Source organism: Gymnoscopelus braueri (genome assembly GCF_963280865.1).
Source record: "Gymnoscopelus braueri genome assembly, chromosome: 20".
In the NCBI taxonomy this organism is placed as follows: Eukaryota; Metazoa; Chordata; class Actinopteri; order Myctophiformes; family Myctophidae; genus Gymnoscopelus; species Gymnoscopelus braueri.
The window spans coordinates 20,516,044-20,537,919 of NC_137622.1; the positions used below are offsets into that span (position 1 = coordinate 20,516,044).

At 43.0% G+C, this 21,876-nt stretch overlaps 2 protein-coding genes across 4 annotated transcripts in view; one reads left to right on the plus strand and one right to left on the minus strand.

The window, feature by feature from the left end:
- macrod1 (mono-ADP ribosylhydrolase 1) overlaps window positions 1-21,876 on the plus strand; it is a 122,190-nt gene that overhangs the window by 10,853 nt on the left and 89,461 nt on the right. The window lies entirely within an intron of this gene.
- flrt1b (fibronectin leucine rich transmembrane protein 1b) lies at window positions 13,109-15,393 on the minus strand (the record flags this gene model as incomplete). Its single annotated transcript, XM_080416957.1, has 1 exon — window positions 13,109-15,393. The coding sequence occupies one exon, from the start codon at window positions 15,391-15,393 to the stop codon at window positions 13,216-13,218; it is 2,178 nt and encodes a 725-aa protein (XP_080273083.1). The 3' UTR covers window positions 13,109-13,215.

A 21,876-nucleotide genomic window follows, 5' to 3' on the forward strand; every position in this document is an offset into this window, starting at 1 on the left:
GCTCTTATTTGTATTTATTAGTTTGCTCAAGTTAAATGTTCTCAAACAGAAACTTAAATCAAATCAAAGTTTTTCAAATTAATTTCAAGATTTCTTTACTTAATTTTTTTCCTTTTTACGAAATTTCGTGCAAAACATCTGTATTCCGTGGTTTAGGAATCTCCAAAATCGGGATCGGCTCCAGACCCAAAAATCTGCCATTGGCCGGGCTCTACTTATAAATCTAGACACGATACTCACATGTTTTCATTATTGCACTGCTTCTTTCATGCTTTGACCTTTCCTGTTCCCCTCTGCATATCTATGTCTTTGCCACAGGCGAGGTTTGCAGGCAGCAGCGGTGGCTCTGTGACTCTGCAACGTGCATTCATTTCAGGCACTGCCGTCGCTCCACTCTTTCAGTCCAGATCTGTCCGAGTTAATTACCGTCCGGCCGTCAGAGTGAGACCACTTTACTGGTCATCTGGGTAGCGATTGGATGTTCCCTGTGTGCCGAACATTTTTCGAGCCCTTCAAGGTTCAACGATTCCAGTTCTCATGAGACTTTTTGGGGTGTCTGCTTTTCCCCTCAATTTGAGAGATAAATTGAAGGAAAATGTTAGATGCTTTATGCCACTTCACTTTGTACTTACCCAGCCCCCCTACCACCACCCTTCATCTGTTCCTTCCATCTCTCCCTTCTGTCTACAAATTGCAATGCTGTGCCCCATCAAAAAAGCCAATGACATTAGACAAACAGCCCTCAATTTACAGCTCCAGATTGATTTACACCCTGACATTGAGAAGTTAACATACTCAGAGAGTCAATCCCTAATGATGTCCGCATCTGTAAATAAACAGAAAAAAAAACCAACCCACAAATGAACGAGTTTGCAGAAAAGCTCATTCGTGCTAATTATTTCTCTCCCACCCCTCCCTCGTTAAAAGCTTTTCCCACCCCTCCGATCAATCGCCACTTTAGCGTTGAGGGAGGGATGGATGGAGGAATAGAGGAAGTGCGAGCCTCATTAGCCTGATTGGGCCAATGTGGGTGATGGAGAGATGGAGCGAATAAGGGGAGTAAAAGAGAAAAGGAGTCAGCTTGATCATCAGCACTTTGCCTATCAAAACTGCGCTCATCAACGCAAGTGCTGCGTTCCAATGTGTTCGCTTTTCTTTGCTTGAGCTGCTCTGCTTGCTGTCCAGGTGATGGTCTTTTGGTAGCTTGACAAACTAGCAATGGGAAAGAGAAAGACGAGACTTCTCCTTTGTGCTGATGTGTGGTCATTCCTGCTATTTCCTCCTTAATGGTTTAGTTTAAGATTAGTGGTGGAGATACACTGATTTTCTAGTCAATACTAATGGTTAACTTCACTCCAGAGTACAATGAAAGGATTACATTCAACATAGGCTGTGTAGATGTATCAAGTACATTCAGAATTGGACTCTCCGAAGGATAAGACTCAAGCAAGGTTGCTGTTGCTTGCAAGTTATTTTTTGGGTTGAGACTATTTGGCGCAGATCGTAAACTAGCCAGCTGTCAAGCCCTTTGTCTATTAGTTCCCCCATGTGGGTGAGGAGAATAGGGGATTCTTTTTAAATATATTCTATATGAAATCATTATCATTTCTATAATCCTTTTTGATTTCCCAGTTCTCCAAAAATTAGGCAAAAATAACAATGATGTTAGACTGTCAGCACTTTGTCAAACCCATTTTAGTGTACGGCAAATTATCAGGCCGTTGCTGAAACAGATTTAGCCTTGGCTGCATGTTGCCTGCTTGGCACTTAAAATGACAACATCTGGACCAACACCAATATTTGTAAGGAATCACAGGAGTAGGGCCACAAGCACCTGAGAAATGGCTTTAACCACTTAAGCCGAATTCAAAAATTCGAATCATGTGGATCTCGGAATGCACTTAGGAACGACGTGGCTTCATGTGTCCAGCCTGTGATGTCAGTTGTATATTACTAGAAATTCGGGCGGCTACGCAGCTGGACCCAAATCCCATTGACTTCCATCATAAAATTTAAGTGAAATATTTCAGAAAGTGTATAAAATGTGAATTTGTTGTGTGTTGAGGACTGGAGGTACTAAGTTAGCCTTGGGAATTGTGCACAAGAAATGTGTTGATTATAAGCTGCAAATCGCGCCGTGGCTCCTAAAAAGCCACAGCACGAAATGTTTCCAAAAATAGTCGATCTACAAACTCACAATGTGTCACATTGTGATGCGTTGTGAGCTTATAGATATATTAAAAACGTTTTTGAAACTGAATTGGTGGTTTTTGATTGATGCTGTTTTCTTAGATAGAAGATAGATATAATATAGTTTAAGATAGAGATATCATTAACTTCATTGAATGCAGTACTGTAGGATAATCAAGTATAATCTATTCTAGGATGATAATACACATTACATTTTTTCTTGTCTCAGTAATGATGGCTTTCTGCTCATGTCACAAAGAACTTTTTTATTTTTGTATTTTTTTTACCTCAAATATGTTTTGGATCTGAATCTGAATCCTCTCATGGCCCCCACCCAACCAGTGAGTATAAAAGCTCTGTATTTGTCTTCTCACATCTTCTCATCACATAGGCCAATTTGCGAGTGTATCGACAGAGTACACCCATTGCACGCAATTACCATTTCGTAATTGCCATCTATCAGGTGTTGCAAAGTGGCATTCATCTTGCACGCTGATGTTCGGGCCTTCATTATCAGAGCTTAGGAAATGACATTTCTATTTATAGGAGCTAGGCTATTTATCCACTTATCCTGTTGGTCCTGTCATTCGTGGATGGAACAGGTTACTGATGTCAGAACATCAGTTAAAGTATACAGTGTTCCGACTGTAGGTCACTGAAAGTGGAACTTTCAGATTGATGGATATGGCATCGTGATTTTCTTACAGAAGGCTTTCACACTTTACCAAGGTTTAGGAGCAGTCGAGTCGAGATGGAGATGTCTTTATACATTTTGGTAGTAAGACCAGAGAATGCTTGTATTGCCACTGGCAGAATTTGAAGATTTAATTGTCTTGCACCCCTATTTTCTTTCACACACATCCATGCCTGATGTCTGGTAATACACCATGAACCACAACACAGTCAGTGCTGGCTAATGTCTTCGCCAGGCCGGGAGGTGAAGATTATGCTTTCAAAAGCAATTTCACATAGCCCATAGGAGTTACCACAAATGCTACAAATGTCTGTTTGTTGCAGAAAAGTGATTATTTTCACCAAATTAGGTACAAATAGTCTTGTGAGTAATGCGACAATGATCATCAAACATGGTTTGGATAGTCCATACTGTCTTCGAACATTTGTGGGCAGGGCCTATTTCTTACAAAAATGCCATATATCATGAACGCAACATCCAATCAACTCCAAATTGGAATAGCTTGTTGAGGGGGCTCTATTAGAGTGCACCTCCAAAGGTGCTTTTACTTCTGTCCATACAGGGCATCACAAATGTGCAAAGTTGAACCATATCTCATAGAAATGCTATTTCCCCCCGCAGCTTCGTCGTGTCCTGTTGGCTGCAACCCACTACTGACAGCCCTGGGTAGGCCACGCAGCCTAAAGACCTGCACTCCGAGGAGAGTCCTATTCTAGTTTGGATATGTACTGTAATTACCTTGCGCAAGGGCACCATGATGCTGTTATTTCTTTTTCTTTTCCATTAAAATGTGTTTAATAGTTTGAGTTTCCAATAGCTCCTCCAAAATCTTTGTTTTCCCAGGCACCTCCCAGAGAAAGTTCATTGTGAAGTTTTTATTTAGTAAACCAGACGCTTCCCTCTTAGCTCTATATTCTATGCAAGGACATTTGAGTTCAGTTCACTTTCTACTTCTCAAATCTGAGAGGATCAAACTGCGGTATATTTATCCGCAATAAATGCATGGTGTGTTTGATGTCAGGTTGTTAGGTTCTATTTTTTTTTTCTTGCCGTGGAAAAAAAGGGATTTTATGCTCTGTTTATAGGCAAAGGTCAACTCAGTTTTGAATTAAGCCAAATCGGTATATATATATTATATATATACCGGTTTATAAAAGAAAGGCATATTATTCAGAGAGTCGACATGTTTGTATCATTGAAGTGCAAAGCTTATACAGTACATTTGACCACATTAACCCTAGCGTACCTTTTCTGGCCATTTGATAATATGCAAGTATTCAGTGAAAATAGCCGATCTGCAAGCTCACAACACGATGTGAGCTTGTAGAGAGGCTATTTTCTGCAAAGAATTTTGGTGTAGAGAAAAAAAAGGGGGGCGCTCAAGTATAGACCCCTGGGAACCCCGGTCAACTGAAAATATATAGGGTGTATTTGCGTAACATTCATTTTAGTAGTCTGTTTTACAACACCACTTGTAGCTCTGTTCTCATTACAGCGTTTGTCGATATGGAACTACCGCTGAAAAACGAATGCTATAAGATCCTAGCCCCCGAGGATGTTTTGGAATGCGACATGTCGTTAGAAACGGTATTTATTAACGCTAAAATACATAAATATATAATACTGTACATTTCCAGTGTCTACGTCATCTTGCCGCGAGTTTCGGGGCAATAAAAGAAGACAATAATTGAGAAGTCAAAAACACATTATGTGGGGCCCGGACCGCTGGCGTAGCAGTCCTGGCACCTAGGCTCAATGTAGCCCGACAGCGTGTCGCAGGTTCGAGTCCCGATCCCGATTTGCTGTGCGTCACTCCCCATCTCTCCCCATTTCCTGTAAACCTACTATACTATCAATAAAGGCATAAAAAGCCCAAAAATAAATTATATAAAAAATAACTTGTTTAATTGAAAAAGTTACACAGAATGACTTTAAATGGTTAAAGGTCGGGTATGTGATATCTTTTGGTTAAAACTAAAAGTTTTTTGTTAAAAGTTTAAAGCACCAAGGGTCTCCCTGTCTCAGTCTCCATAAACAGACAATACATTTTCAGGTGGTTGGCAAAATCAACCAATCAGGAGAGAGTCCCCATTTATCAGCTTAAATTTGATAGTGATCCAGTTCCAATTTTGTCTGCTCATTCCTTTATGCCGTCACTTCCAATTTTACTTCTTTATCCTGTATCCTGTGTGAGTTCCAGGCGCGTATGGTGGGTTCTAACGTGGACCGGGCCAGATTCTAAACCCCCCCCCCCCACCGCCCCGCTCGCGACCTGGCAAGAGAACCGGTTTGACGGGGAAACCGGTTTTTAATGGCCACCCATTAACAATTCGGCCGAATGCAAATAAGCCCGACTTAAAAACAAAGGCGAATTTCTGTGGTTGGCTACAAGAGAATAGGGTGAGGGGGTGCTAATGTTGTTATGTTGATTTTTTGTTTTTTTTCCCCTGGGGGAGCAGAGTTTTCCAGACCGGGCCATGGCCCCATTGGCCTCTATGACGATACGCCCTTGGTGAGTTCTCTGTCCTGATTGCTGGATAAAATTGGTATCCCGAGCTGAAAATGCATTTTCTGTTTATTACAGAGCTGGAGGACGGGGAGACCCCTGTTACTGAACAAACACTCTACAGCAATGAGTACTATCAGAATATAGAGCTATTTAACACTCATTTTAATGACAAAATATCACTTACCCTACCTTTAAACATTGACTGCCAGAGTTTATTCATAATGTACTCACCCACTGCCAGGGTTTTTAATCATTTTTTTATAGAAAAAAATTAATTATTTGTCCGTTTATTTTTTAACATTGAAGTGAATGGGCTTATTTTTATTTTTTTATTAATTTAATTAATTCGTTGTGAATAACGGAAAAAAATGTATACTCAAAAATTAGAGAAACCTTTTAGAAATTCAAAAACAAAATATATATATTTTTTTAAAGGGGAGAATTCTCCCCTTTGGCGGTGAGTGTGTTAAGGAGTTGAGATGTATGATGAAACTGGCCCAAAAACTAACTCACCAAAAACTTGGTTATTGGTTAGTAGTTGTTTGACATAAGTGCACCTGGCATGTCTGCCAGAGAGGCTGAGAATGAATATTTCAAGGGTTCTCATCACTATAGTACAGGCCTTTGCCAATGCTCCGCTCGCCCAAGCAGCCAGCAGAGTGGACTGTGACTGAAAGCTGAGGGCCTTGGAAGACCCAGAATTGCAGCAGGGGGCCGATTGCTCAGAGCACTTCTGACCGAAAAGCGGGTTCTTTGCACAGCTTGCTCACACAGCTTGGAGATGAAACCGAATGCCTGATGGTTTATCTTTTCATGAGAAAAAAGGCAATTCATAAATTATTCACTCTATTGGGCTAACGCAGACAAAAGGCGGGTAGCGCAAATATGACATGAGGAGGTTATAAAAGCTTTTAATTCAGTATATGAACCAAATTACTGGGAAAAATAATTATCGGATAAATAATGAATTAACAAATGAACAAAGAAAAGCTAAAAATAAATAGATTCAAGAAGCCACATGGAAAATAATTAGAAGTGCTATTCACATGTCATGAGATTGAGCTCACACCTTTCAACATTGTTGGCGCAGGAGCAAACATTCTCGTTCTTTATGTTCCCAACAGTGGAATATTGCACTGGCATCACAGTGGCTTTATGCCTGAAAGACGGCGTACAATGTACGTACATTGTACCCAGTAAAATCCAGTGTTCATTTTATGGACCATCATTTTGGGTTCATTTTCTACACTCCCAGAGTTAGATTAGGATTTCAGTGTCCATTTTTATTATATTCTTTGACCTGTTTATTTAATTGATATCGTTTCCATGCTTGAACCACAAGTGCCACAAGTGTGCTTTTGCTGCAAGTGTTTTTGTTGTCGGTTGGTTGGTTTCATACCTCCAAGGTATTCCAGTGCCTCTATAGAGTATCTGTGAGAGAAGAAATGTGTCAGTGTTTGTTATCCACTTCCATGGGTCTGTGGGGACCAATGATCCCCCCCCCCCCCTGTTGCTTTGAAACGTGTGTGTTAGAGAGAGTGTGTGTGTGTGTGTGTGTGTCATGTCTCTGTGGGTTTCTTTGGCTTTTGCCTTTGTGAAGACGGAAAGATGCTTGTTAGAGTCCTACAAAACATGTCCTTGTGAGCGAACATTTTGAGCCTTATATTGAGCCTAAAGAAAGTGTGTTTTTAAAGGATGTGTATTTTGATTTGATATAAGTGTTTATGTCCGAGCCTAATGCAGTTATCTAACCGTAGGCTACTTTTTATTTGTTTGTCCTCTGTCCTTCTGACATTCTTTGTTTGTCCATGACCACTGCATTAAATCCTTACATAAGGGAAGGAGTGACAGCATGAACATACAGTATTGCATGTTTAGCCAGCTGTCTACAAGCCATTGGTTTTCATTAATTTCAATACGGTATGAAAATCAACTTGTTGAGACTTAAAACTAGCTTGAGATAGATTATCCAACACAGTAAATGTTGTCTTATTTGGTTTTATCCAAAGGTATGTTATCATTGAGTTTTAGTAGCTAAAAGTGTGGATTGATTTGAAATGTCAAGCTGAATATCTGCCGGGGAAGCAGATAATTTTAAGGTTGGTTTTAAGTTTTAATTAAACAAAACAAAACAGGAAAATAGGGTAAATATTCTTAAAACAATTAACTGTGTTATAGGCTCTGTGGATAACTGTAGTCCCAGGTTTCCAGAAGGCGGCATACCCATTTCCTGTTCTGCTTCATTTTCTCATAGCTTCTTGATTGGCTCGACAAAATATTTAAACCAGAGACACATCATTCATATTTGTTTCAGGTTCAAATTGGCTGCTGAGACAATCAAACAAAGCTATGGCAAAATGAACCGGAACAGGAAACGGGTATGGAAACATGTCTGTCACACTTTTTCTTTTTGTCTTTGGGGCGGCCCATTACCACTTTAACCCTGGCATCCCTATTTTAGGCATGTCTTAGGTGAATGTAAAAAAAAAAAAAGACAATCTAAAAGCTCACAACACATCGCATCGCAATGCGACACGTTGTATTTAACCATTTTCAATAATAGTGCACCTGACGTTACATATATCTGTCTAATCATGTGGCTACTACTGTATAGACAGTATATTTCAGAACGGATATGACAAATTCAGAGACATATTGTAATCGCAGTGACTACGCTGTTTCGGTGTACAGGAATACACCAACTTTGTGTATGTTGCATGTTAATTCACTTGCTCATTGCATGCGTAGTGGAGCATTATTTCAGAATCACCATAAAGCAGTGCCACTGCATACTGCAGAGCTGAAGTGCCTGAAAATCTGTGTATTTCTTTAATCCTGAACAGAACATTTTGAAATGAGAGTGCCAGGCATTGAAAATGAGCCAGATTTAGCTAAAATGCTTTTGATACTGCCGCAGTTCTAACAGACCTTTTTAAAAACAAACCACATTTCATATTGTCTCATTCATAGCATATACTGTAGTAACGTAGTTCATTACTGAGATCTAATATATTGTTGCTGTCATGCAAAAAAAAAGAATTGTATCTGCATTCACGTTTTATCTTATACTGTCGCGATGCTATGTGTTGTGAGCTTGTAGATTGGATATTTTTTTTAAAGGGACTCCTGTTTGAAAGTGCTTAAGTCTCTCTGTGGGTTTAAACATTATTAACTTAACATTATTAAGAACTTGTGACTAAATAATAATTACATTGTATCCATTGGAACAAAGGTTTTTCTTTCCATTTCCTAAAAGTAATAGTTTCGAACATACAAGGTTTTATACCAGCCAGTGACGATATGAAGTTTCATGGCTTTGTGTCGTGATTTGATGATGATATTGAGTCATTGCAGACAGAATGACATTAATACACACAGACAGACTCGATATATTTAAATTTATTGGAGGCTAACTGCATGGTCTCATTGGCTGCACAGACTTGACTTGAATTGAACTCCAAAGACATGAGAATTAGGGAGTTCTGGGTGTCGAATTGTGTGGGTATAAGTATTATAATGGTTCCAGTGAGCCTGAGGCAGGATAATAGACTGTGGTTGTGAATAGCCTTGATAATGAAGTTCTCAGGGATTTTTTGTTCAAAAGAACAATCGGTTGTTAATAGCTGAGCTGTACACTCTCTCACACACACACACACACACACACACACACACACACACACACCCACACACACACACACACACACACACACACACACACACACACACACATTTGTATTACAATCCTCAACGTTGGACATCAACGTTTTAGGAAGCCGATTTTATTAATGCCATCTTTATTATTTTTTTCGCCATTTTTAGCCCTAACCCTAAAGCTGACAATAGCTTGTAGATCGGCTATTTTTGGTGTGCGACACCGGCATGCAAATGCGTATAAATCAGGCATACCCCCTAGACCTGACCCCTAAATACCTAATCCTAACCTTACCTTGTAAATAGCTCTGGATTAAGTGCGTTTGCTAAATGCCTAAATTGTAAATTGTAAAATTGTAAATTGCAACCCTAACCTGAAATTATTTTTTAACCATAAAACATACATTTGTCTTGAGGACCAGAAAAATGGTCCTCCCAATGTCTATTCCTCAAATTCTACTAAACTTGTGTGGACATTTGGCCCTCACAAGTATAGTTATACAAGCACACACACACACACACACACACACACACACACACACACACACACACACACACACACACACACACACACACACACACACACACACACACACACACACACACACACACACACACACATATAGTATGTACTGTATGTAATGTCATGGTCTTTCTGTCCCTTTCCTCCTCACATGTGTATACACCCACACACAACATGGCCATTAACTGCATGTAAACACTCTTCCTTCTTCCTTCTTCGCTTCGCACATGCCTGTCACAAGCAGTTTGTCTAAGATGGACACTTATACACTCCTCTGTTCGTTATATTGATTTGTGCTTACACAAGCATTAGCACTCTCTTAGAATGAGAGGCATGTCTTCACTCAAACCTAGAGGCACATACTGTAGCATTCACGCACGCACGCACGCACGCACACACACACACACACACACACACACACACACACACACACACACACACACACACACACACACACACACACACACACACACACACACACACACACACACACACACACACACACACACACACACACACACACAGTCACCCTTTCACTTGCTATTTGGTCCTACACACACACACACACACACACAAACATAAGTCTGGCCGAGCAAGCTGGCGGATCCTTATAAATGTTGGAATCGGAGCGTATAGCCACTGATGTATTCATTCAGTGTGTGTGATTTAATGAGGCCTGGTCTGTCCCGTCATAAATCACATTAATAATGTGAGGTTCCCATTGATTTTTCAGCTATCAAAGTGCATTATTTGATATCTGCAGCCTTTATTTCAGATTTAATGCACCACAGACACGCGCTAAAGAACTCACAAGCCATTTTTTTCAGTTTTCTTTTTTAGAAGTCTTTATTCATTTGTGTAGAAAAAAGACAAAAGACCAATAAACGGAGTAACGTTCTGCGCCCACTTTTCGATTTATACATAAGAGTGTTTTTCATTATCACTTCAGAGAGCGGCGTTTTAAAGGAAAGTGTTTTTCTAAACAGAATAGAAGGAAGGCCTCAGTGCTCTTTCAAAACAAGGGTAGGGTGGGGGGCACACGTCTTTATTACTGGTGGACAGTAGAACAGGTAGGGAAAGAGAAAGAGAGCTATTCAAAGTCAGAGTGGATCTCAACACTTACAGACTCCTACATAATACACCCCTCCTCCCCGCGCACACCTTCGTACTGATACATTTTTCTCATTCTCTCTACCTTACTGTATATTCTTCCTTTTTATCATCTCTGGCTGCAGCTTTTTAAATATTGATAGTATTATCTTTGCTTTCTGCGTTCTTAAAAAGTTTTATCAATAAGGTCAGACAGACTGTCAGAAAGCAGGTGCCACCTTTCTTTTACTGTGTGTGTGTGTGTGTGTGTGTGTGTGTGTGTGTGTGTGTGTGTGTGTGTGTGTGTGTGTGTGTGTGTGTGTGTGTGTGTGTGTGTGTGTGTGTGTGTGTGTGTGTGTGTGTGTGTGTGTGTGTGTGTGTGTGTGTGTGTGTGTGTGTGTGTGTGTGTATCTGCACAGTGTTGTGGTCCAGCTGTGATCCCTGATAACTGAACTGTATCTAAGTCAACCTATGGAACCGAGAGCAGGCCCTGAGTGAATTATGTACTTTATCTTACAATGTACAAAGGATGCACTGGATCCTTTTTCAAAAATCAATTGAGTAGTTTAAAGTCACAAAATGACTATATGCATCACTGAAACTTTTACTGCCTCTGCTTAAATGTCCAAATTTAACGTGCCTTGGTAAAATACTCGCTATGTGATTTTTTTCCCCCCCCCCACACATTCTACTGTATAAATCAAAGGTTATGAAGCAGCTTTAACAGACGTTGCACATTAAACAGACTAGACTAGGCTAGGTTTTGAAGCCCACAAAAATCAGCTGCTGTTTAAATTCATTATGGGTTCATTAAGTTACGCCAGCCTGTGGAATAATGCAAATGACTTTTTGCATGATGAGATCATTTGTAGCTCATTTGCAACAGTAAGCTTATCATAAAACCAGGTGCAAAAGAAATTGGCAACATATTCTTTTTGTTTTGTAATTCTGAATGCTGTAAAAAAATTAGGACGAGGGTGTTTAATTGCCTTTCCCTCTTAACGCCAGTTGTTTCTCCTTTGGACTCTAGTAATTCGGGGGTTGTGGTACAGTAGCATTCTCTGATTGTCTTGCCATGCCGTAGGTAGGCTACTCTCAGGTAAACCGCATTATGTGACACATCACAGGAACTACATTTTGATCAAGATGCATTATATTATATTTTAAGTGTAAACTAGCAAAAACAAAACAAAAAAAAACATTATTTCTCAATGCCCTTGGCTTTATAAAGATCACAACCATTCTTCATTTGATAGAATCGTCCATCAAGGATGTGTGCAGTCTATTTTCTCCCAGGGCTTTTCCTGAGGGCAGTAGTGGTTATGCTACAGGTGAAATCACAGTCAAATCCTCAGTGTTCATTTAACTCTTAAATGAATACTGAGGATTTTTACTGTTCAGTCTTTGGATAATGATGTCAAATTATCCCAATTGTCACCTCTCCTCCCGTTTCCCCACGCTCAGCCCTCCCACCACCAGTCTCGGTAACCCCCCCCCCCCATTTTATATTCCTATTGTCTGCCTCCATACTCCCCGCTGTCGCATCTATCATCTCCCCTATTCTCACTCATCTTTTTCTTCTATTCTCCCTTCTTGCCCCGCTCTCTGCTATCAGCCAACACATCTCCCAGCCCGACATCTCTCCATCCTTTCAGCAAAGGGTTCTCCGTCCTCCTGTTATCTCCCTTCAACCATCCATCCATCCATCCATCCTTCCATCCATCCATCTATCCATTCATCCATCCATCCAACCCTCTCTACCTACCCCATTCTCTCTATTTCTTTCTCCCAACATCATTAGTCTCCCTGTGCTGTGGTTTGTGTCTCCCGTCTCTGTCAGAACTGTTATCACTGCTGTCAGCTCCCTCGGCGAAAACAAAGTCGCCCCTCTGCTCACGGCTCCACAAATACATGGGAGAAATAAAAAGGAGAGAGCCTTGACCAAAAATAAAAAAAAAGGAGGTGGGCGGGGGCAGAGGAAAGGAGAGGCCTACAGTAGCAACACATTTTTTTTCATGTCAGTCATGATACATTGTCATCTGCGCGTTATAACAACCACCAATTTCTCACTCTCTTTATCTGTACAGCACAGAGCTCACAGTAGGGAGATATGAGAGCTATCTCTATACACATGGAGTGCCTTTTCCTCTTATTATAAATATATCCCCCGCTAATTCAGCTAAGCCTAGTATATTAACCTCAAATAAGTTACTGTGTATTATTATGAGCTGAGAAGAATGGTAGGTTTTGAAGAGACTTTGAAATATTGTAAAGAGAGAAAAAGTAACCATTTAAGTAGCATTGAAACACAGGTCTACTATATAATATAATATACCCAGAGCAGTTACAAGTGACTGTTCACTTATGTCACTAAGTGTCGATGTCCAGTCACCGTAGCTGAATCCAGTCTTTTCTACACAGCAAACCAATCAAAATCGATCCAGCAGAGGCACAGAGGGTACTTTGGAAACCAAGGATAAAGTGGCCGTTGGCCTGGCGGTCGTTAGCCATAGAAATGGTGCCTGACAATGGCAGCCAAAGGAGTGAGTCTGTGTGTCATCACGTGTAGGCATAGTCTATGTCAGGGATGCCGCCCTCCCGGTAACCACGGTTGGTGCCGTAACCAACATGGTGGTGGCCACTTTGGCTCAGAATAGTGCCATTGAGGGTGCCGGTACCATGGCCGCTCCGGTAGGTCCCGTTGGCATGGGAAGAGGAGGAGGACGAGGAAGGGAAGATTGTGTGGATGTAGGTGACGTCTTCGAGCTTGGGCTGCAGCGCCTGATGGGCCATGGCTGTCATCTGGAAGCCTGAAGGAGGGGCCCTGATCTCCAGAATGGAAGTGTCCTTCTTGGTGCCTGACTCCACGTAGTCGTCATAATGCTTCGCTCCGCGACCTCTGCCGTACGAGCCCGAGTCTCCCGACATATAGCCCACCCTCTGTCCATACCAGCAGAAGATGCCAAAGATCAGCAGCAAACTGACCAATGCTGTGGCTCCCCCAATGATCCCAGCTAAGGGCAGGACAGTCAACTCTGTGTCCTGTGTCCCCTCCTTGTTTGAGCCCTCGCCTCCTCCACTGACCGTAGCCTCTCCGGTCTCGATCTGAGCGCAGGCAGGAGCCGCGTCCTTACTGTCTGTGTCTATACTGCCTGAGCGGGAGGAGCCTGCAGAGGCGCCCTCACTGTCCTGTTTCAGTGGCAGTAGGCAGATGAGGTAGTGGGAACGTGGGGTGAGCTGTGTTAGGAGATACTGCTGTCTCTCTCCAGGTACTAAGGTCTCTGTGATGGAGCCCAGGGCTGCACTGCTTCCCAGCCTGAGCCATGACAGGCGGAAGGAGGGTGCCGGTCGTGGGCACAACCATGTAACCAGTACACTGTCCGGGGAGAGAGGCTTCACAGTCAGTTCCAATGCCTCCCCGGATATCTGTCCACCTTCTCCTGGAGGCAAAGGCATCACCAGGCCTGGCCGCTTGGCCCTCAGGGTGAAGAGAGAACCCTGGGTAGGGGGGAAGAGGGCGGTAGTGGTGCTGCTGCCACGGGGGCCTATAGCCAGCACTCCTCCTCCTCCGCCTTTCTCGGCTGGGTTTCCCCCAACCCCGATTCCAGGCCCAGCGGGGGGGCCCTCACATTGCTCCATAAGTGCGGTGAGGTCTCTCAGAAGCTGCCCACGTACAGCCTCAGGTCCCTGGCAGGTCATTCCCCTGACGGTAACAGCTGCCCCCCGGCTGTGGAGCCAAGCATGGAGCCAGCGCAGGTTGCAACCACAGTACCACGGGTTTCCCCGAAGCAGAAGTAGCTCCAGGCCCTCCGTATCCTTTAATAGGCCCCGAGGGAGGGTGGTCAGATTGTTGCCTGACAGGTCAAGTCTCTGCAGCCGCCGCATCCCATCAAATGCCCCTCTCGGCACATGTGTCATGCCGTTGTCCTGTAAATGGAGCCGCACGAGGTGGGCCGAAGGTAGGTTGACGGGCGGGGCCTGTAGGGCATTACGAACCAATGAGAGCTCAGTCAGGTTGGCGAGACGCGAGAAGGTGTCATCTGCGATGCGCGTGTTGGCCAGCAGGTTTCCATCCAGCACCAGGCGTCGGAGAGAGGAGAGCCCACGGAAGGCGTGGGTGGGGATGGTGCTGATGCGGTTGTCGTCAAGCCGCAGCTCTTCCAGGGATGCTGGCATGCCTGCCGGGATGCTGGACAGGTGGTTTCGCGAGAGAAACAATAGACGCAGCCGTGGGGTCCCAGAAAACGCTCGCTCCTGGATGCTAACCGTTGATATGGAATTATCATCCAGGTGCAAACGTTCTAGCAACGGTAGCTTGGCCAGGGAGGAGCGCGGTAACGTTCGTATGTTATTGTCCTGCAAATGAAGCTCCCTTAACGAAGGCGGGAGGTGCAAAGGAAATTCATCCAACTGGTTAGCATACAGGTAAACGACACGTATGGAATTGCTACGTTCTAGCGAAGGAGGCAGGCCAGCGTTGCTCAGCCGGTTGCTCTGCAAGTAGAGGATGGCAGCCATCAACGGCAATGGAGGAATCATGCTGAGGCCGCGGTCATTGCAGTAGACAAACCCCTCATCACAGCGGCACACCGATGGGCACACGGCGCCCTCCTCCCCTTCGCCCGTCTCCATGGCAATGGCCGCCGCTGCCAGTTCCAGTACCTCGGCCAGTAAGGTGAGGCACAGGAGGAGCAGGAATAGCCAATCACGAAGCTCGGCAAGACTCTCCGCTGCCATTGCGTTCTGCGGCTTCTGTAGGAGAAAGACAGGGAAAGACAGGAAGGAGAGAAATCCAGTCAAAACCGAGAACAAAATATGTGGCTCACTGGTTCTAAGATGCGAGGGGGGGAGGGATTCATCACATTAATGAGAGAGAGAAAGAGCTCTCACAGAAAGATGGAGCTTTGGAGTGAAATTTAGTTACAGCAGAGTGGACCACACATGGCTACATATTTCCCCAAAAATGGCCATTTTAAAATGTTTAATTTTACGCCAGCTGTGTGTTCTCTTTCTCTTCCATTTGAAGTTATTGAATCATCAGGCATACGCTAGAAGTGGGTGTTGGGTATTACATGGGTCCATTTGACCATGTAGAAGAGAAATGGAGCGAGGGAGAGAGGGGAGAGAGAGAGAGAGAGGGAATAAGTGAGTGGGCGAGTGAGATTACGAGAGTCAGAGGGAGCAATTATAATGGGGACAGAGAGATGGAAAAAATTGGACAGTGACAGTTGGAGGGAGATAAAATAAGAGGAAAACATTTTGTGAGGAGATTAAATGACACAGAGTGAGTGACATGAAACTAAAAGAAGCATCAAACACGGAAATCGGATGAATTGTGCTAGCCTTGAAGACAACAGTGACAGTGAACTCATTCCAACTGCCCTGCTACTTACCGTCCAAATGAAACCACTCCCTTAACCCCTTTTGAAAACATTAGCATGAGGCCGCCTGTGTAGTTCATTTAAACTACAGGAGGAGACTGTGATCTTGAACAAAACACCCCGACATGCATAGGGACACAAACACACAAACAAGCAAATGAACGTACTGTACACATGGGCAAAGCATTCACATACAGTACACAGCGAGTTTCTGTACAAGCTGACATGTATAATGCATGTTGCCTCTCTTGGTTGTTATTGTTCATGAAATTTGTATAAATTATTCAGCAACTCCTGAAATCTCAAGAAATGTTTTAGTGATATGTTGTACAGGGAGGCATAGAAAAAAAAACATTAATATGTTCCTCAGTTGACATCATGACTTGTCTCCCAGCTAATCTCTGACACTAACATCAATAACACAGAAATGTACAATTCAGATAAATAAAATTATCCCCTCCATGCAATTGCATACAATACACTATTAATAGAATATGATTAATATACACTGGTAGAAGCCGTGAGAATGTTATTATGATATATTATTATTTGAAACCTTTCTTTTGGCTAGCCCTGGGCTGGAAACTGCGCCCCTGACATAGAACGCCTGACATGATTTGACAAAGCATTTGATAAACAAATCCTCCAAAGGCTAGTTTTTCCCTTCTCTTATTATACTGTGTGTGTGTGTGTGTGTGTGTGTGTGTGTGTGTGTGTGTGTGTGCGTGCGTGTGCGTGTTCGCACATGCATGTAGGCATACTGTACAGTACATGTGGATCTGTGTGTGAACTCGATACTACAGTAGATGCAAAATTGCCCCTTGGCAGCAGTCAAAATCCATGCAAAGCAAACCAGAGAGGCCAACAATAGAAGAGAGGGAAAGAGGGAGGGAGAGAGAAGGAGACAGATGGGAGAGTTGGCCAGTCAGTCAGAGAATTAGAGAGGAAATGGGTCCCTGGGATTGAAAATTTGAGTCGATATTGAGTTTGCTGCAAAGAAAGGAATGTTTCCAGTGATTGTGGCTGATCGATGTATAAATAGCTACATTATGGTTACCTGCACTCATCTAAAAGGTGTACCATATGTACGTTTGTGGCATCTACTGTATGTTCGTGAAAGAAAAGGGTCTTTGGCACCTTATCTGATTGATGGATATGGGGGTGTTTGTAATTTGTGTGTGTCATTATCTGCACATTGGCACACACAATCCTGTGAGGACCTGGACTTGTTTCATTCTTAATGTTATTTTTAGCACAGAATGGACTGTTTTCAAGCATGGCCAGGATGAGAGAGGGAGAGAGAGAGAGAGAGAGAGAGAGAGAGAGAGACTGGCATGAACACACACAAAGACACTAGAGGGAGCGTCAAGGTGGGAGCTGGGACCATATTGGGAGGCCTGTTTGAATCTCAACTAGCATATGCTTCAGTACCCCCCCCAACCCACACACGCACACACATTCTCTTTCATTCATGTCCCTCTGGCACCAACCTGTGAGAGTGGTTTTTTTTTGGGCCTACTTGCCAGACTTTCCTATCCAGACTTTTCTTTTTAATGATGCTTAGGTTCTTTCTCTTTCTCTCTCTCTCTCCCCCCGCTCCTGTCCGCTCACACGTTTGCTTGCTCCTTGCTGCCGCCAAGCCTTACTCATTCTACCTTCTCCCTGCATCTCTAGCACTTTCATGCAATAGCTCCCTCGGTCTCCTTCCCGCCCACCCATTGCCTCTTTCCTTTTCATAATCTTTCATTATACCCACTCTGAGGTTTGTTTACAGAAAGGTCTGTGTAGTCGTCCTCCGCTACCCCTCCGCCCTCCCCCCTCCACACCACCCCCGTCCTCGCTTCCCCTATCCGGTCTCTCTCTTCTGGCTAATCCCTTTCATCGTTTCCTCTTCCCTTTCCTCCACTCGTCTGTTGATTCCCCCGCTCCGTTCCTACACACTGAGATTGGATCAATCAGCCCTGATTCCGTCCTGCAGCACCATCTCAGTCCCTCCTCTCTCTTCCTCCTCCTCCTCCTCCTCGCTGAAGACTCGGCTTCCTCTTTTTCATTTACATTTGGACCTCCTCCCTCTCTCCCTTACTCTGTCTCTCTCTCTCTCCCTCTTTCCCTTGCTCGGCCTGTTTCCTCGCCTCTGCCTTCGCCTCGCTCTCCCCTTGTGGCATTTTTCAAAACATTTCAATCATGTTCTGAAATAAAAGCCTTTGTTGGAGTATGAAGCCAGACATGTTATTTTTTTCTTCTTTGTTTTGTGTGGCTCGTAGTGAGAGGGAATTCAGGTGCTCGTCAGTATTGTTAAAGCAGAAAAACAAAGTGTGGGAACCACAAGACGGAGTGAGAGTGTGTGTGTGTGTGTGTGTGTGTGTGTGTATGCGTGTTTGTTGTGTTAATAAAAGGTTGGATCGACCCAGGGTGTTAGCGAGTGCTGAGGGCTTACTAACCTGCTCAGTCTACGTGCTTTTCACGTCCACCACTTCTTTGTTCCAAGATCAAGGAGTCTTGATGTGTGTGTGTGTGTGTGTGTGTGTGTGTGTGTGTGTGTGTGTGTGTGTGGAATGGATTCCCAAGTCCTTGTCAGATGGCTCAGAAGTCTAGCCTAGTTCCTTGAGGCCACCGTATCTCCCTCAGCTCAGGCACACGATGATGAAGACGATGATGCCGCTGTGTACTCCAAATCTCCGAAAGGGATAACACCAGCATGGCTCAAAGCTTCCTTGTGTGTGTATGTGTGTGTGTGTGTCTGTGTGTATGTGTGTCCTGCCAAGCTCTCTCTCTGGGTAAGGCGCTGGTAGGCCAACTGACTCAAGTCATCTTCAGCCTTGTGTCCAGAGGCTGAAATCTGAAAACGCCCCTACTCAGGCTCAGTACTACAGAGAAGCTGGCAGACGGGCGGTCAAAAGATGTTTTTGTGCCCACGGGTCTGTCTTGGAAGTCAAACAGAGAGCTAGATCCTCATGCAGGCAGTGGGTCATGCAAGAACTACTAGTGTTCAGTGTGGCGCTCGTTCTTAACAGCAAGGACGTGGCCTTAATTGTAATGTGCAGTCCTTCACGGCAGCCCTCAGAGGATACGCAGAGATTTCTGCTCTGAAAAGCCAGAATGAGTCCTTATCAAAGTTTTATCTAGTATCATTGTTGTCCATTTTAGAGTGATTATTACAGTTTGCGTGTAACAGTTCTCAATGTCAGTAAACAGTCAGGTTTGAGGCTGTGATGGGTGGGTGAGTCCGTGGGCTAAGGATACACGCTACAAAAACAAGGACATCAGGCTTTGGGGAGAAAGCGTCCTTTTTCTCGGTTCATCAGCATCTCTGAGCCCCTGCATGTTCCTTTCTCTCGACTGCTCTGTCTTTCCCTCACTCGCCGCTGTTAAATGTCCAACCACTAGTCCACAAGCGACAAAGCCAGTGGAGTGTCTGTGGAGTCTGCTCTGAGCAGAACGATGTTTGTCAGTGGCGTGGCTCGAAGTGTGCATGGAGTTTCTCTGGTGGTTGAAGGAGTTCCATGGAGAGATACAGGTCAGTTTCACTGGTGTTCGGTCTATCAGTATAGCCAGCTGAATGTTAGAGAGCGCCACCCTGTGGAGAGAGCAGACAGGGATGGAATGAGCAATAATTTAGTGCCAGGATGCTGATGCTGGCGTGATAATGTTTAGCTAATACCACGATTAATCTGATTAGACGATCTGACTATCTGAGAAGATGGCATCTGCTAAAATCAACTGAACCACATTCAAATATTGCGCCATTATCTGCCTTTTTTACATGAAGCAAAAAAAGTCCTCAAGTAATTTGAATTGGAAATTTATAAGTATTACTGTCTTATTAACGTTACATTTTGATAATTAATTATTAATAAGTTATATTTTATTTTTCAGACTTCACTGGGCTGTGAATTTGCCATTGCCTTTATAACTGTACTTCCAAAATTGTTGCAGGAAATCGCGATGCATAAATGATCAAGAGTACTTTTGTGTTGAAGTGCAGAGTACATCGGTCATCCCAGCAAATGCAATGCAGATACAAAATGCAAAAAATGGAAATTCAATTTCGCCTTAATAGTTATCCCCTTTATAAATAAAGCTTGGTACCAAATACATCATGAAAATACAGTACATCCTCAAGGGCCACTGCATATGTACAATATAGAGCTCCCAACGGACACAAACATCACATTACGTTAACTCTGTATTTTAAATGTGTTATTTTTTTCCTTCACTAAGCTTCGGCGCTTTCATTAACCGCCACGTGCTAAGTGCCTGAATCTTTTGTGCAGCACCAACCCCCCATGTGCGTGTCGGGTCTAGAAATATAAGGTTTTCATCAGACACAGTGAGTGTACAGAGACAGATTCATCAAGGCCATTAACTGCTCTGCCGATTGCATTTGCTAGTTCACTTCATCCTGGAGTGAGTAGACTACGTACCCAACCAAGAAATTATCATGCACTTTGCTTAAACACAAATAGAGACAAATAGAGCCATCCTCATTTTCATCTCCAACGAACACACACACACACACACACACACACACACACACACACTCGCACACCACACGCACACACACCCACACATGCTGTAGAGAAAAACAGCTCTGATCAGCGAGGTTGTGTGTGTGCCCTATGTGGAATGAAAGTAGCGAAAATAAAATGACAAAAATAACACTGATGAAAGTGGTAGTGAACTGATATATGAACTGTGAAATTTGCACACAATTTATTTAAACAATAAATGACAAGAGCTTTGCACAGTGAGGAATGAGTGAACAAGTTCAGTGATGAATACTAAAAAGAATTTGATATGAACAGTAAAAGAGTGTCCTCTTTTTATCAGATCATTCTTTTATAAAACAATGTCCATCTTTTTCCAGATCACCACAGTTTCAATTAACAGTTTTTTATTAAATCAAATGTTAAGTTTAACTATGCCTTTGTTATTATTTTACTTGCACTTTAATCAGGTTGATTTTGATGACGTTTTTGTTACTTTCAACCCTCACAGAATCTTACAGTAATCTTTGGCTAAAGACATGTTTTTTCCACATAGTATTTGTTAGTGTGTTTGTGCACGCACAACCTTGTGTGTTTAATCTGCTGTTTTAACTGTGTCATGTTTAGTACGGCAGTTAAGTGGTTGGTGTGTTCAGATTGGGCAGTGTGTGCTGTGTGGTAAGCCCAAGTGTCCTTTTTTAAGCGGGCACAGTTTGATAGCCTGTTGGTGGCACTGTAAACAGATTTATACTTGTGGAGTGGGGATAAACTGTGCAATCATAATAAGGCTACACATGGGACGTTGAAAACACTGAGGTTGTAAACCTACGTGCACGTGCACGTGTCTGCGTTAGTAGTTTTAGGAGAAATTCAAGTGCTAAGCATTATGACTGGTGCCATGTGAAGCATTGTATTCTGCCATATGAATAATTAGATTTACATGTATTTTATTTATACATATTTATATATGTATTATATGCACATTTCAAGATTATTTACAATCCTTCCTTACTAACATTAATTCTTTTTTAGATGCATTGCTTAGCCTATAAGATAAAAGATTGTTTCGTGAGTTTTGCTAATCTTTTTATTTTTTGAATGAAGATTTTCTTCAGAACAGCCTGAGTCTAATGACTGATCCGAGACCAATCTGTCACTCAGCCCGTCTAAACCCTCCCCAGGCGAAATGTCTGTCGATCGGACAAGATGCGCATATTTGAACATAAGCAGCAGAACCGCAGCCGGTTGTTGATCAATAAATTACGATTTGTGAAGCTTGTATTCTTACAAGTCAAGCGGTAGCAGCACCTTTTAAAGATGTGTGTGAGACTAGTACAAGACTTTCTGAAGCT